This window comes from Podarcis bocagei (genome assembly GCF_964188305.1).
Source record: "Podarcis bocagei genome assembly, chromosome: 4".
Taxonomy (NCBI): Eukaryota; Metazoa; Chordata; class Lepidosauria; order Squamata; family Lacertidae; genus Podarcis; species Podarcis bocagei.
The window spans coordinates 90,164,803-90,181,273 of NC_138128.1; the positions used below are offsets into that span (position 1 = coordinate 90,164,803).

At 49.8% G+C, this 16,471-nt stretch overlaps 1 protein-coding gene across 2 annotated transcripts in view; it reads left to right on the top strand.

Moving 5' to 3' along the window:
- NFKB2 (nuclear factor kappa B subunit 2) overlaps positions 1-16,471 on the top strand; it is an 85,066-nt gene that overhangs the window by 64,607 nt on the left and 3,988 nt on the right. For both annotated transcript variants that reach the window (XM_081191600.1, XM_081191599.1), the window contains 10 exons: positions 1,589-1,693; positions 2,940-3,025; positions 5,173-5,311; positions 5,415-5,534; positions 7,782-7,991; positions 10,166-10,307; positions 11,069-11,183; positions 13,400-13,607; positions 15,786-15,955; positions 16,078-16,180. In XM_081191600.1, the coding sequence (XP_081047726.1) occupies positions 1,589-1,693; positions 2,940-3,025; positions 5,173-5,311; positions 5,415-5,534; positions 7,782-7,991; positions 10,166-10,307; positions 11,069-11,183; positions 13,400-13,607; positions 15,786-15,955; positions 16,078-16,180 (1,398 nt within the window). The remainder of the gene's footprint in view (positions 1-1,588; positions 1,694-2,939; positions 3,026-5,172; positions 5,312-5,414; positions 5,535-7,781; positions 7,992-10,165; positions 10,308-11,068; positions 11,184-13,399; positions 13,608-15,785; positions 15,956-16,077; positions 16,181-16,471) is intronic.

Genomic DNA, 16,471 nt, shown 5'->3' on the forward strand with positions numbered 1-16,471 from the left:
ATCCAGTACAAAAAAAGTCATAATGCATACATAACGTTAAAATAAACAACTTACTTCAAATAAAGCAACGCTCAGTAATCCATTAGAATATAATGGTGCACAATGAAATTAAATATCAGCAAACTGTAATTAAACATAAATTCTTAACGCTGGGGGTTAGCAACCTTTTTTAGCTGTGGACTGGTCCACCACCCCTCAGACCATGTGGTGGACCGGACTATATTTTTTGGGGGGAAATAAACAAATTCCTATGCCCCACAAATAACCAAGAGATGCATTTTAAATAACAGGACACATTCTACTCATGTAAAAAAACACTGATTCCCGGACCGTCCGTGGGCTGGAATGAGAAGGCAATTGGGCCGCATCTGGCCCACGGGCCTTAGGTTCCCTACCCCTGCTTAACGCTCTTAAGAATTACAATAAATAAATACTAAACCGTTAGCAATAAAAAAAGAACAGCAAGTCACAATGCGTATAATGCCACAATACATACAAAACCATGTAAAGGGGTCAAACAAATGCACACAACTTATCACGTTGTTGTTTTTAATCCTGGAACTCCTGTCTTCAGCGTGATCTCTGATATTGGGAAGACCACCACAGCTGCATTTAGGCCTCAAGGTTGACACATCTGTTGAGAGGAGTATGCCATCCTTCTCCCCAGGGCCTGATTGTTGATATTTTGGGTCTTACAGACTTTGTAGAACACTAATTTCAAGTCTTCACATTTGTGCTGGAGAGCTTACGAGCTCAGGTGGGGCGTGGGGAACTAGGCTGTATGGGAGACACCACAAACTATGGCCACCAGGTGGCAAGTACAGTGGTACCTCGCAAGACGAATGCCTCGCAAGACAAAAAACTCGCTAGACGAAAGGGTTTTTTGTTTTTTGAGCTGCTTTGCAAGACGATTTTCCCTATGGGCTTGCTTCGCAAGACGGAAACGTCTTGCAAGTTTGTTTCCTTTTTCTTAACACCATTAATACAGTTGCGACTTGACTTTGAGGAGCAACTCAATAGAACGCGATGTGGTAGCCTTTTTTGAGGTTTTAAAGACTTTGGTGATTTTTGAAGCTTTTCCAAAATTTTCCCGACACCGTGCTTCGCAAGACGAAAAAAATCGCAAGACGACAAAACTCGCGGAACGAATTAATTTCGTCTTGCGAGGCACCACTGTAGTAGCCATAAATCACTTCCTGTCTGAGTGTGTAGTGAGGCCTTCTACCAAGATCTCCTTGCATTGCGCAGAACATGGAAAAGAGTTGAATCTCTCTCTGCACCACGTTTTGGAGGTCCCTTCTCCTCCTCAGTCTCCATAGCTTCGCACAAATGGAAAGACTGACACATTCCTTCCCTGAACCTTCTGGGTGCATGGCTAGAGTACATGAGAGGGGTGGGTTGATGGTAATCGCAAAAAATAATGGGCTTCTGAGGCTAGCCAAAATTTGTGACTCTCTAGGCGCACATTTGGCTTGAAATAATGTGGCTCTCGTATGGAGTCCCTTTTCTCACATTTGTACTCATGATTACATACAAAAAAGCTGCCTGGATCTCAGTTACACAGCTCTGCCTTTTCCTTGCTCTTCAGAATCTCCCGGGGCTTCCAACCTGAAGATCTCAAGAATGGACAAGACAGCTGGCTCCGTGCGAGGCGGGGATGAAGTTTACCTGCTGTGTGATAAAGTCCAGAAAGGTGAGCACTGTCCCTTATTCCCCTTATTTCCTTATCTTTCATTTGTTGATGTTTTTGGGGGAGTGGCACCCGAGGTCTTGAACATTAGGAAGCATCAGACGGGGTTGCCAACAAGGTGACGGGGTTGCCAACAAGGTGACCAAGCCACTGCCTCCTTGGTCGTGAGGTTATGAGGATGGTTTCTCTTGGAAGATTTTTCAAGAGCAGTGGCACACTTATTATTTCATCTCTGCGTGCTTTTGAAGGCTCGGATTGATTCTGCTGGATCTCACTTTTACTCAGATCCATTGGGAAAGAAGCCTGTGCACATGGTCCTTTTCTGTGGGCTGGGCTTGGGGGGCGTTGATCTGGAGGAACAGAAGTGACCAGAAAAGGATGTCCTCACAACATCCGTTCAAAAATCTGTATGTGCCCACAGGCTTAAAAAGGTTGGAGGTACCCTCTCCAATTATGCCTGTGAGTCTTAAGAGCTTGATTCCTTGTACTCCTGTTAAACATTCTTCAGAAATCTGGATGGAGACCAAATTCTGACCTGGTTGTATTGGTTGTTTCTTTGTTCTCAAGACTACTTCACTTGGCTAGGATTTTCCAAATACAGACAGATATATATGATTGTTTATACACTTTCTTACCTGCCCTTTCATCTTAAGGTCCCAGGGAGCCCAGCTACAACCCTAGAAAATAGGATTGCGAAAAGTAAATAAATTTGTTAGAATGGAACAGGACAACTTGTTGCGTTTCTGCCAGGCTTGCTTCAGAAGAAGCAAGTGTAAACATTGCTTTCCAAGGCAGACGGTCCCTTTGTAAATTGGGCCTCGGAGGGCTCTTCATTAGCACAAGGAGAAGGAATGAAGGAAGACCCCATGTGGCTGCGGAGGAGACTTGTGGCCTGAAAATGGCTCGGGAAAGGGAGAAAATGATGCTCTGGAGCAGGCATCCCCAAACTCTGCCCTCCAGCTGTTTTGGGACTACAATTCCCATCCCTGACCACTGGTCCTGTTAGCTAGGGGTGATGGGAGTTGTAGTCCCAAAACAGCTGGAGGGCTGAGTTCGGGGATGCCTGCTCTAGAGGGCTGGACTGTGGTCACATAGTGGTATTGATTGCATGCACTGAGAATGTATTGTGTGTGGAGAGAGAGAAGACCTTAATAAATGAGACCCTGTGCTAGTTCAGATGCCTGGGACCTGAGACAGGGTGGGTTGGTGCTTGCTCACAAGGGAAATAACTTTTCTTTTCCTTCTCCAGATGATATTGAGGTGCGGTTTTATGAAGATGATGAGAATGGCTGGCAGGCCTTTGGGGACTTCTCCCCTACAGATGTACATAAACAGGTACCGGTTGGGTGGTGGGAGGCCTGGGTCCCACTCAAAAGATCAGTCTTGCAGAGCAAGTCTCTTGTCAGCTTGAGCAATTAGATGCCAAGATTGTGTAGCATTCCGTGTGGCACCAGGCTAAAAGACAGGTAAAAGACCACCAGGTTTTGTGTGCATAGGAATTTAAGGATTGTAAATGTGTGCTTGGAGTTTCACCTGTCTGGGGAAAATGAGAGGTTATGTTAGTATACATAGGTCCGAAGCATATGCTTTTGGATTGTTGTCACCTCTTAAACCTGATGAGCTTCGCAAGATATTTGGAAAGCCCATCTCCTTTCCCTGGTTTGCTCGCCTCTCGCGACCAGTGAATGCAAGCCCTGGGAAACTGGGTTTTCCTTCCAATAAAGCTCGGAGGGCAATAAAACTCTATTCTGCATAGTTGTGCGACTTACTTTAGGTCATGAACCAGGCAACTACAGTGGTGCCTCGCAAGACGAAAATAATCCGTTCTGTGATTCTCTTCATCTAGCGGTTTTTTCGTCTTGCGAAGCAAGCCCATTGAAGGATTAGCGCTATTAGCGGCTTATCTGCTGATCGGATCAGCTGATAAGCGGCTTAGTGGCTTAGAAAAAGCGGGGGGAAAGGAAAAAAACCCAGCAGGAACTCGCAAGACATCGTCGTCTTGCGAAGCAAGCCCATAGGAAATTTGTTTTGTGAAGCACCTCCAAAACGGAAAACTTTAGTCTAGCGAGTTTTCCGTCTTGCGAGGCATTCGTCTTGCGAGGCATTCGTCTTGCGGGGCACCACTGTACCTGCCCATTTTCATTGCTATTCCTGGGTGAGGTGAGTGACTTGGCAGCTGCAGGGGAGGCATGGACGAAACTGATTTCTTCAGACACATCATTTGGGACTTGGGGCCAAGATGCGGAATAAGCTGCAGCAGTTGTCCTAGTTGATGATCCGTTTCTAGAGGTATATTTCCCTGGACGCCTCAGCTCTGTTCAATATTGTAGGCTCGTGAAATCCTGCTGAGCTATTTTTGGACACTGTATTGTGATGGTTCTCCTGCTGGCTGGCGGGTTTTTAGAAGGGTTAATACTTAACTGGGCAACGGCTGTAGCTCAGTGGCCTTGTCTGCAGCAGGTTCAATCCCTGGTGTCTCTAGGTAGGGCTAGAAACTTCTTCCAGATACCCTGGAAGCAGCTGCCAGACAGTGTAGACAATACTGAATAATAATAATAATAATAATAATAATAATAATAATAATAATTTTTTATTTATATCCCACCCTCCCCAGCCGAAGCCAGGCTCAGGGCGGCTAACAACAATAAAATAGTACAACATTCTAAAATCATTTCATTATAAAATTAATTCAAATCAAATTGATGGCAACCATTAGGCTAAAGTTCTGTGAAGATTGCCAAAGGAGGGAGTCAGGCTGTGCCCTGACCAAAGGCCTGGTGGAACAGCTCTGTCTTGCAGGCCCTGTGGAAAGATGTCAAGTCCCGCAGAGCCCCTAGTCTCTTGTGACAGAGCGTTCCACCAGATCGGAGCCACAGCCGAGTAAGCCCTGGCTCTAGTTGAGGCCAGCCTAACCTCTCTGTGGCCTGCGACCTTCAAGATGTTTTTGTTTGAAGACCGTAAGTTCCTCTGTGGGACATACCAGGAGAGGTGGTCCTGTGGGTACTAGGGTCCTGGGCCGTATAGGGCTTTAAAGGTTAAAACCAGCACCTTAAACCTGATCCTGTACCCCATCGGGAGTCAGTGCAGCTGGTATAGCACCGGATGAATGTGATCTCGCGGCGAGGACCCCGTAAGGAGTCTCGCTGCAGCATAAGATGGAGCAGTGGTCTGACTCAGTAGAAGGCAGCTTCCCATATTTCTAATATTTTGCTGCTCTGCCTCATGGGAATTAATCTGTCGGGTGCTGCAAGAATATCTCTCTATCAAACTGCCGTGGGTAGGAGGGAGCCTGTCAATTTTGAGCTCACTTCTCTCTGTGTGCTTATGACATCCAACTCTGCTTTTGATTCTCCTCTAACCCACAGCAATAGTTACCGGTAAGTCCTTTACGTTATGATACATTGACTCTGAATCAGTCGGAGCTGCCTCTTGGGTTGCCATTTAAGGCCTACTCAGGTGTTCACACTTTTGTGTCCTTGCAGTACGCCATTGTGTTCCGCACGCCGCCCTACCACAAGACCAAGATCGAGCGCCCGGTCACCGTGTTCCTTCAGCTGAAGCGCAAGCGAGGGGGTGACGTGAGTGACTCCAAGCAGTTTACCTACTACCCGGTGGTGGAAGGTACAGGGAGCTTGTACCAAGAAGTGTCTTGCTACTTCTGTTTGTCCAGTGCCAGCGCAGGGCCTTGTCTTTGACGACTCTCCTCTTGTGTCCTTGGTTGCAGATAAAGAAGAAGTGGAGAGGAAGAGGAAGAAGACCTTGCCCCAGTTCCCTCAGCACTTTGGGGGCGGCTCGCCCATGGGAGGCGCTGGGGGTGGAGCCGGTGGATTTGGTTCTGGCGGAGGTAAACGTTGCTCTTTGTTGACGTAGGCTTGGGGAGTTTGGAATGCCTTGCTCTTTAGGCGGGCTTCCTAGTTTTGAGATTGAAGGCTTTTCGTTGCAATAGTTTTGGCAGCAGAGTATAGACTCCAGGAGAGCCTGTAAAATTCTGGCACTGGGCAGTGGAACCCTGAGCATCTTCCACTCTTGTAGCAAGCCAACTACCCCGGAGCTCCTTGGGGGTAAAGGCCACCTGACCATGGGAAGCTGGGTTTTAAGCTGTCAGTTTATAAAACCTTGATAGGCCCATCCTTTGCATGGATGTCTTGGGTGCAGTGCTAAAAAATGGTTTGGTTGTGGGTCTCTCCCCAACATCATCTGACATGTAAGTAGGGGCAAAGGATTTCTTTAGCTCTTCTGTGATTTCCTCACCCCCTCCCTTTACACCTTTTTTCATCTGTCTGGTGCTTAAAAAAAAAAAAAAGGAGTCTCCATTATTTAGCCCAGTGTTTCCCCAACTTGGGTCTCCAGCTGTTTTTGGACTACAGCTCCCATCATCCCTGACCACTGGTCCTGTTAGCTAGGGATGATGGGAGCTGTAGTCCAAAGACTGCCAGAGACCCAAACTGGGGAAACACTGATTTAGCCTAAGCACCTTTAGTGATGGCCTGTCGTCATTCTTTCTGATTAGCCATATTGTTTGGTTTGCACTTGTTCTGCTGGTGTAACATGTCCTTCGTTTTGGAGAGGCTTTCACTTCTGTAAAAAGCAGTTGCCTTGCCTTTGGAAGAACATCCGTCATGGATGTTTTCGTTGAGATTCCTGCCTTTCAGGGGGGGGTTGGATTAAATGACCCTTGGGGTCCCTTACAGCTTGACAATTTGATGACCCAATGGCCACTTTTTTGCTTTTCTCATTCTGTGCTTCATGTGATAAACATCTTCTCTGTGTTGGCTTAGAGATTAAACAGAGAATCTGCATAGGCATTTTGGTGTAATGGTAAGGCAGGTTAGGACCGTAAGAAGCTGCCTTAAGACTATTTGTTCACCTACCTTAGTGCTGCCTGCAGTTGCACTGACAGCGACTTGCCAGGAATTCAGGCAAGTCTCTCCCAGCCCTACCGGGACATGCTGGTGATTGGACTTGGTGTGTAATGCATGCAAAATAGAAGCTCTAGCCACTGAGCTACAGCGAGTCCCCATCCCACTAAAGGGTTGAGGGAGGGGATGCTACTGTAGTTCAGTTCTACAACATTCTTTGATATGAAACGATTCTATCTCTGGTTTTAAGTGAGCCACTGCTGCTGATGGCTGGACAAATCATGGGGTGGAATTGCTAAAAGAGCGCAGAGTAGTTTGCTTAATTAGACAGAGAGAGAGAGAGAGAAGGCTGATCTTCCAATGCAATTTGTTGAGGCATTTCCAACTCCTGCAAGTGGAAACTGCTAATTACCATTCGCTTTACACCTTTCCCCGTGACTTGGGAGGCGAGCGTTCTTTCCAAAGACAAAATCACGCACTCTTGCAGCAGGCAGCCCTCTGACGGAGTCATTATTTTAATTTACTAGCTTGTCTTCAGCGCAGAGAAGGGGGTCTGGATAACAATGCTCTGCAGAACAAACGGCAGGCGTGTCAGATGTTGCAGAATTAGTAAGCACTGAGCTGAGCATGCCCAGGGGGCTGGTTTCTATTTTTAAAGGAGAATGTGCCGCAGATCAAGGTTTCTGGGTTGCAAAGCGGGGAGCAAAGTCTAGTCGCCGTTGACGACTAGAATACAGGCTCACAAACTCTCCTGCAGTAAACTGAACAGTGCCAGTTTCAAATGTGATATCTGAAAGTCCTAAGTTGAGCCGTGATTTTGCCAGTGCGTTATTAGCTTGGGAGCTACTGCCGTGTCTTTGCTTAGCTGGTGACAAAGCAGTGCATAAGTGCAGACCTGACTTATTGAGGTTTGCCCCCCTTCTGCTTTCCAACAGCTACAATTTGCGAACAGTGTATAGGGGGCTTGCATGCCGACTGTGGGCAGGGACAAAACCAGAAGTGGTTGGGACCACCCCCTCTCCCACCCCTCTCTCTTTCTTCTCCCCTTCTCTTCCCTGCTTTTCCACTAGACTGCCAGGGGAGGGATGGGTTCCTTTTGCTAGAAGTCTGAAATGTTTATCGAAGGCTCCTGAAGTCTAGCCACGCGTCACCCAACCCTGTGAGCACAACTGGGCTAATATAGAAACCTCTCTCTTGTCTCTGTGTTTTGTGTATACGCCTGCCTACCCCAGCTGGGAATCCTTGGCACTCAGCGGGATACAGCTCTTGCAGCAACAGCAGCATCTACCTCTCTGGCACCTACCCGATGGGCAACTACCAAGGAGGGAGGGGCATCCACATGCCAGGAACTTCCAAGCCGGAAGAGGGGGAGCAGCAAACATTAGAAGATGGGAGCCGGGTCTCTGCGGAGGAAAAGCGCTACGCAGAACTGCTGCAGCATGGTACGTCTGTGAGACGAGTGCTGTCCAAAGTAGTCTGGGGTTAAGAGGCGTTTCGGAAGCAGCTTACGTGCTGGAGAGTTCTCTATATCAGTGTTTTTCAACCACTGTTCCGCGGCACACTGGTGTGCCGCGAGATGTTGCCTGGTGTGCCGCGAGATGTTGCCTGGAGGTAGGCGGGCGAGTCGGGCGGCGAGAGGCGGGGCGGCGGCGGCGAGGAGAGGCCGCCCAGCGCGGGGCTCTCGCCGTCTGCCTGCCTGGCTGCCTGCGAGCTCGGCGGGCAGCGCCTCCGTCCGCAGCGCCTGCCTCGTGGCTCTCATTCCCTGCCCCTGCCAAAGCTCACCCAGCCAAGCCGCGCTCTCCTTCCTGCCTCGCTTTGCTGCCTCCTCCCCCCCACCCCCAAAGCTTGGAGGTTCCCCGGCGCCGACCCGCAGGTTTGACCCCCTTCTCACACCTGTTCGCGCTCCTTGCACGGAATGGGGCGGATGGGGAGGAACGGGGCTCGCCGCTGCCTCCGCTCGCCCTCCCCCCCTCCGCTGGCGGTCCCGCGATTCTTGGCTTTTTGGCGGCTGGCACAGAAGGAAGGCAAGGGGGAGGGAAAAAATTGAAACTTACACTTTCGTGCGTCCCTCCCGGCGTGACGCTGCGCGCTGACGTCACGGGGCTGTAATGGTGGTGTGCCTCGAGATTTTTTTCATGAAACAAGTGTGCCTTTGCCCAAAAAAGGTTGGGAAACACTGCTCTATATGAATATATAGAATGAAATATACACATTCTATATGAAAGAGCCACAAAGGGCAAACCACCTAAGAGGTATGCTGATGAGTTTGCTAAAACAGCTGTTGTTAGTAACTCAGAGAAGGTTTGGGAACCTTCAAGCTTCCAAGAGGTCCAAGATTTAACCTCAAAGGATAAAGGTAAAGGTAAAGGGACCCCTGATCATTAGGTCCAGTCGTGACCATCTCTGGGGTTGCGGCGCTCATCTCGCTTTATTGGCCGAGGGAGCCGGCGTACAGCTTCCGGATCATGTGGCCAGCATGACTAAGCCGCTTCTGGCAAACCAGAGCAGTGCACGGAAACGGCGTTTACCTTCCCGCTGGAGCGGTACCTATTTATCTACTTGCACTTTGACGTGCTTTCGAACTGCTAGGTTGGCATGAGCAGGAACCGAGCAACGGGCGCTCACCCCGTCGCGGGGATTCGAACCGCCGACCTTCTGATCGGCAAGTCCTAGGCTCTGTGGTTTAACCCACAGCGCCACCCGCGTCAAAGGATGCAGAGCCATGTTTAAAAGCCATGAAGGCTGAACTTGATTCCTTAGAGAGGAACAAGACCTTGAAGAAGTTGCGCCAGGGCTACTACGAGTGGCTGCTGCAGACCCAGCAGGAGAGTGCGCTGATGGATCTCCGCAGTTGCAAGGCTGAGGGGGGAGACGCTCCGGCTGGGGCCAAGCCAGTTGGCTTTATCCCCCGGTTCCGACAGCCATAGCCACAGTGGCCCATCTCTTCCCCTTCCTTCCCCGCTCCCCCAGGAGCCAAACCGATGGTGCTACAAGCTGTAGGACTCTGGCATGTGCACATAGCTGGGGGGGGGCACTCTTTATCCTCCAAGCGCCACCGGCTTTTTAGTTCCACACTTAATTAATTAATCTGGTAATGTCTGCTTGTAAAAGCCACGTGCTCCACCACGGACCTGTGATCTTCCTCCCGTTGCAGGGATGGGGAGAACTATTTTCAGCCAGGGTGGGGTGTGTTCCTCCATGAGCATCCATTTCAAGGGGTAGTGGGCACACGATGGCCAGAGGAAAAAGTGGGCAGAGAGGCTCCCACCTTTTGTATCAGTAGGCTGCATTGCAGCCTCGCGAAAGGCGGTTTTCTGCACACACATTCTCTGTCCAGACAAGTAAGACACATTATCGGATGCCAAGAGCACGTTCCACCCAGGCAAAAGTAGCAAAAGGGGGTGGAGCAGGAAGGTGTGGGTCTCAATAGGAGAGACATGGAGGGTCGCATTTGGACCCTGTGGGGCCCCCCAACCCCCTGCCCTAGTAGGGCAAAGCTTGGCAAGGGTGGTATTGTGTCCAGGGGGATTCATGCACAGTGACCGAGTGCAAGAAGTCCAGTTTGGCCGCCGGCAGAGGGTTGCATTCACACAGTGCCTTTTCCCGGTCCCCCTAGCTCAGGAGTGCAGCTCGTGGATGCTGATGCTCGCTCGGCGCAGCTCCCGGGCTCTTCTCGACTACGCAGTCACGGCCGACCCACGGATGCTGCTGGCTGTGCAGAGGCACCTGGCTGCCTCTCAGGACGAGAACGGAGACACGTGAGTCTGCTGCGGACGGAGCGGGGCCTTTGGGGCAGGCGCTGTCTGGTGGGTGGGAGGAGGTGGGAGCAAGCAGGCTTCCTCAGAGACTCCACAATTCGGGGGACAGTTGCCCGCTTCCTGCAATCCTTCTGTTGGAGGCAAGAGTCTGGAGGGTGGTGCTAGGGAGGAGCCACAGCCAGTGTGGTGTAGTGGTTAAGAGCAGTAGACTCGTAATCTGGGGAACCGGGTTTGCGTCTCCGCTCCTCCACATGCCGCTGCTGGGTGACCTTGGGCTAGTCACACTTCTTTGAAGTCTCTCAGCCCCACTCACCTCACAGAGTGTTTGTTGTGGGGGAGGAAGGGAAAGGAGAATGTTAGCCGCTTTAATACTCCTTAGGGTAGTGATAAAGCAGGATATCAAATCCAAACTCTGTGAGCACAGAGCTGTAGCAGAGGCCTGACCAGAACTCTTTGTCTGGTCTTCAGCTCGTCCTCTGCCGTTCCGCAGTCCACTCATACGAAAACGTGTCCCATTTGCAATATTCAATTGCCTCCAGTAGTTTCCGGAGCAAACATTTTCCTTCTTTGGACCGGAAAGCCCCCAATGTTGGGGGAGTTTTGGATCCTCCTTTGCAAATTGTAGAAGGGGGGACTTGGTGACGCACACAGACCATAGCTAGGAGTTGGACTCGCTTCTTGTCCCGTCTGCGACTGACCGCACAGTTCCCGAGAACTTCATCTTCCCGCTCTTAAGACAATAATCTTGTCTGTCCCCACAGGCCTTTGCACCTGGCTATCATCCATGAGCAGACAGCTGTGATTGCCCAGCTGGTCCAAGTGGCAGTCAGCATCCCCAATCAGCAGATCCTCAACATCGCAAATCACTTGCAGCAGGTATAGTAGATGATGTTTCAGGGTGCAGTTTCCCCGCCCCCTACCCCCCCAATCCTTTTGTCTGCATTCCCTAGCACTGTTTGGCTTGTGTGTGTCGTGAGAGTGAGAAAGGATCTCTCTTTTTTCCCTGAGAGCCAGTGTGGTGTAGTGGTTAAGAGCGGTGGACTTGTAGTCTGGTGAACCGGGTTCGCTTCCCTGCTCCTCCACATGCAGCTGCTGGGTGACCTTGGGCTAGTCACGCTTCTCTGAAGTCTCTCAGACTCACTTACCTCACAGTGTTTGTTGTGGGGGAGGAAGGGAAAGGAGATTGTGAGCCGCTTTGAGACTCCTTAGGGTAGCGATAAAGCAGGATATCAAATCCAAACTCCTCCTCTTCTTCCAGCTAGCAGTACCAATGGCCAAGGATGATGGGAGTTGTAGTCCAACAGCAGCTGAGGACCCAAGTTTGGGAAACCCTGTTCTGGACCAGCCTCTTCTGGACTGCAGCTCCCATCATTCCTGGCTGTTGGCTGAGGCTTGTTGTGTTGCCCTTCCAGGTGTTGTGAGCTACATTGTCCACCTCTGGATTATAGAGCGTCCTGCAACTAAGGCAGTTTGGATCATCACCCACCTCTGATCATAGCTATTTGTAGCTCTCTGTGTACCCCTTTGCACCCCATGTTTTGTGATGGGACGGACCTCATCCCCATGCACTCAGTAGAAGGAACTCTTTTTTATCTCTCCTGATATAACCTGCTTAGGGGACAGTTAGAGGTAACCAAGGCTTCTTTCCTTCCAGCTGCTGGGTGACCTTGGGCCAGTCACACTTCTCTGAAGACTCTCAGACTCACTTACCTCACAGTGTTTGTTGTGGGGGAGGAAGGGAAAGGAGATTGTGAGCCGCTTTGAGACTCCTTAGGGTAGCGATAAAGCAGGATATCAAATCCAAACTCCTCCACTCCTCCTCTTCACTAAACCCACCCATCCTTCCAAGTTCTGATACTGCCATGCCTTTGTGCTTGTTGAGCTGTGATAGCCTTGCACAGACTCCTCCTTGGCTTTGTCTTAAGAAGGAGCTGTTGCTGGACGATGCCGAATCAGCAAAACTAACAGCTAAAACAAGAGAACTTAATGATGACTGCTTTATGGAAGAACTGGAAGCCCTTTTTTGCACCATTTAAAGAAACGTTATAATATGTTGAAGATGTGAGCAGGATTTGAACTACGACAGCAGGAAGAATGAGAGATTATTGTTTTATGGTTATGATGTAGAAGAGTGAAGAGTGCAGCAATGAGACAGTTGTTTTTTTAAAAAAGAACACAGAAAATGGGATGGGAAGTTGACAAAACTAAAGAAAAAATAATTATGTATTGGAATTTTATGTGAAATGTGCGGAAATACACACACACACACACACACACACACACACACACAGTGGTACCTTGGTTGTCAAATGTAATCCATTCCGGAAGACCGTTCAACTTCTGAAATGTTTGACAACCGAGGCACAATGGGTGGTCCGCAAAATCCATTGAAAAAATTGAGAAAGATGCCTCGGAAGCCACTCGACTTCCGAGGCACGTTCAAAAACAGAATCATTCACTTCTGGGTTGTCGGCATTCGAAAGCCGAAGCATTCTACTTCCAAAGCGTTTGACAACCAAGGTACCACTGAATAAAAGAACTGCCGAAAGCAGACCCCATGGCGTTGGAACGTAACCCCATAAAGAGTTAAGAAAATGAGCTGGTCCCAACTTTTCCCTTGTCTCCAGGGATTCTTCCTTGTGAACTTCCTGTTCACTTTGGCACTGGCCAATATGGCACCTCCAGCTATTGCTGGGCTGCAACTACTTCCATTCCTCTCCATGGGCCGCCATGCTGGCAGGAGTTGAAGTCCAAGAACATCTGGGTGGAGGCACTGTGTCGGACTCCCCTGCTTAGTTTAAGGGCAGCAGCGAGGAGTGGTCCTAGTTTCCTTGAACCAGGTGTGAATCCACATAGAGTATGCCTGTCTGATCGTTGCTTGCGCAGGTAGATGATTGAGTCTTGTACAAAGAAGTGCCTCCTTCTCCTCTGTTACTCAGGTGGGAGTGGAGAGAAAGTGGCCACCCCAGAACGTTGCTTAGATGGGAAGGGGGGAAGGAGGTTTATCTGGCCTCTGCACTTAGGACAAACACCTTGATTATTTGCCCCGTTCTTTTGCTAGAATTAGACCCGTCTCCCCATTTTCTCCGCAGACACCTTTGCACTTGGCTGTGATCACCCGCCAGCCTAGGGTGGCTGGGTTCTTGCTGCAGGCCGGCGCAGACCCAACTTTGCTGGATCGCTATGGCAACTCCGTAGTGCACCTGGCGCTGCAGCTGGGGGATGAGGAGATGCTGAAGACCCTCCTCTGTCACCTCGGCTCCCACACCCTCCAGCTCCTGGAAACACCTAATTATTATGGTAAGCGGCAGGATAGTTTTGGAGGCTCAGGCAGGTGACAGCTGGCTGGCTGGTTTCAGAGTAAATGTCTATGAGCAGCTCGAAACAAGAGGGGAAGGCAGTGCATAATCTGCAGGAGGTGTGCTGTCTAGGGATGGGTGATATCTGGCTTTCAACATCACAATATATCACCAGCTAAATATCATGATATTTTGATATACCGTATTTTTCGCTCTATAAGATGCACCAGACCATAAGACGCACGTAGTTTTTGGAGGAGGAAAACAAGAAAAAAAATACTCTGAACCCCAGACACATTTCCCCTTACTTTTTAGGGAGGGAAAAAGTGAGTCTTAAAGAGCAAAAAATATGGTATATATCTGCGGTGGCGGAGAGCCTTGCTGGGCCTCCCCGTGGGGGCAGAGGGTCCTGCCGTACCTCCCCACAGCGGCGGAGGGCCTTGACGAGGCTCCCTGTGGCAGTGGAGGGCCTTAAAATGTAAAGTAGTAGATCAAATAAAAATATTAAATAAACCTCCATATATTACATTTAATATATTTTCAAGTGATTTACTAGTCAAGTTGCATCTGTTTCCTCACCCAGAGGTCTAAGTGGAATCTGTGCATGCATAAGTTCAACTAAACTTTCTTCTTCTACTTTCCTGGGAGTAAGCCCCATTGAATTCAGAAGGGCTTGTTTGTGAGTAGACACACATTTGCTTTCACTGTTTACTGAAAAACAGCCTCCCCGTCATTCTTACATAGTACCCAACCTCCCATTTCAGCATTAGGCAGGCAGCTAAATCTTCTCCCCTCCATTTCCCCCTGACACAGAAGGACTCCCCCATCCCACCAATTTCTCTTTTTTTATCAAAGGGAGGGAGGCAGGGCAAGCAAGCATGCAAGCAAAAAGATAACGGTAAAGATAAAGGGACCCCTGACCATTAGGTCCAGTCGTGACAGACTCTGGGGTTGCGGCGCTCATCTCGCTTTATTGGCCGAGGGAGCCGGCATGCAGCTTCCAGGTCATGTGGCCAGCATGACTAAGCCGCTTCTGGCAAACCAGAGCAGCACACGGAAATGCCGTTTGCCTTCCCGCTGGAGCGATACCTATTTATCTACTTGCATTTTGATGTGCTTTCAACTGCTAGGTTGGCAGGAGCAGGGACTGAGCAACGGGAGCTCACTCTGTCACTGGGATTTGAACCGCCGACCTTACCGGCAAGTCCTAGGCTCTGTGGTTTAACCCACAGCGCCACCCGCGTCCCTAAAGGTAAAGGGACACCTGACCATTAGGTCCAGTCGTGGCCGACTCTGGGGTTGTGGCGCTCATCTCGCTTTATTGGCCGAGGGAGCCGGCATACAGCTTCCGGGTCGTGTGGCCAGCACGACTAAGCTGCTTCTGGCAAACCAGAGCAGCGCTTGGAAACACCGTTTACCTTTCTGCCGGAGTGGTACCTATTAATCTACTTGCACTTTGACGTGCTTTCGAACTGCTAGGTTGGCAGGAGCAGGGACCGAGCAACGGGAGCTCACCCCGTCGCAGGGATTTGAACCACCAACCTTCTGATCGGCAAGTCCTAGGCTCTGTGGTTTAACCCACAGCGCCACCCGCGTCCCTTAAGCAAAAAGATAGTCTCATTTAAATTTAAAAAAACCACCCTTTTTAATATGGAGGGAAGCTATTTAGGGGGAACCAACAACATAATCACCACCTGAAAATACTCTCACCCCCTCTTTTTTTCACTGGCGAGGAAAGAAAGAAGTGCTTTCCAGTTCTTTGTTTACTTCGCCTCTTGGGGTTGCTCCTGAATTGTTAGCAGGCTCTGCATAATTAGCTGAGCTCTAAGTGGAAAGATAACTGGAAGCTAAAAGAGTTTGCTGGTTTGTGTGAGGGCTTATCTTCTTTCTTACTGGTTAGGAGGGAGGAAGGAGAGAGCTTAACAAAGCTGGAGACGTCAGTGCTTGCAAATTATCTGCGAAGTATTGAGCTACCCCCTGGGAAGCTGTTAAGTCTCCACCTTTTGTTCACGGTGTATATTGCCTAGTTGAAACACTTATTTCAATACCGGTATTCAAATTCAAGGATAAAGCGATTTTATTGCACAGCCTTAGTGCTGTCCCTAGAGGGGTTTCCCCAGCCGTCCTCAAAAGCAGCTTTTTGGTGCTTCGTTCCCACCAACCTTTGCTCCTTTGTTAGGCCTTTTCCCTGTGCACCTCGCCGTGAAGTGCAAGAACCCGGCCTGCATCGAGCTGCTTGTCGAGAAGGGAGCGGATGTGAATGCAGCCGAGCGGCAGAGCGGCCGGAGTCCTTTGCATCTTGCTGTGGAGATGGAGAACCTTAACCTGGCGACGTACCTGTTGAAGAAGGTATGTGGGGTTTGGCTGTGTGCAGTGATGGCTTCCCCATCCTCCTTCACGTATGTGGGAAGGGCTGGCTCTGTTCTGAGAGCGCTTGCCAGCCTTTAATCCTGTGCCCTTTCTCTGTCCAGCTGGGAGCTGATGTGAATGCCCAGACGTCGGCCGGCAATACGCCTCTTCACCTGGCAGCAGGCATGGGCTCCCCCATCCTTACCAGGATGCTGATCAAAGCAGGTAAATCATCTCTCCAGGGTCCCTGGGACTCAGTAGGGCTCAAGGATTCCTCTGGGAGCTGTTGGGCTGCCCACTTTTTATTCTCACCCTTCTGGTTTAAAAAGAGCTGAAACTTTGCATTGACCGAAAGTCATCTGACTTGCTACTAGGTATTTATTTCCATCCAGCAGATGACCTGGGTCATCTGCACCCAGAATGTTACTCACTCAAGAGGGAGCAGTTCTTACTGGGATGGGAGGTGGGGATCTTGGGGCTCATTCCATTCGTCAGGAGAGGACTCTGTGCTCAGTT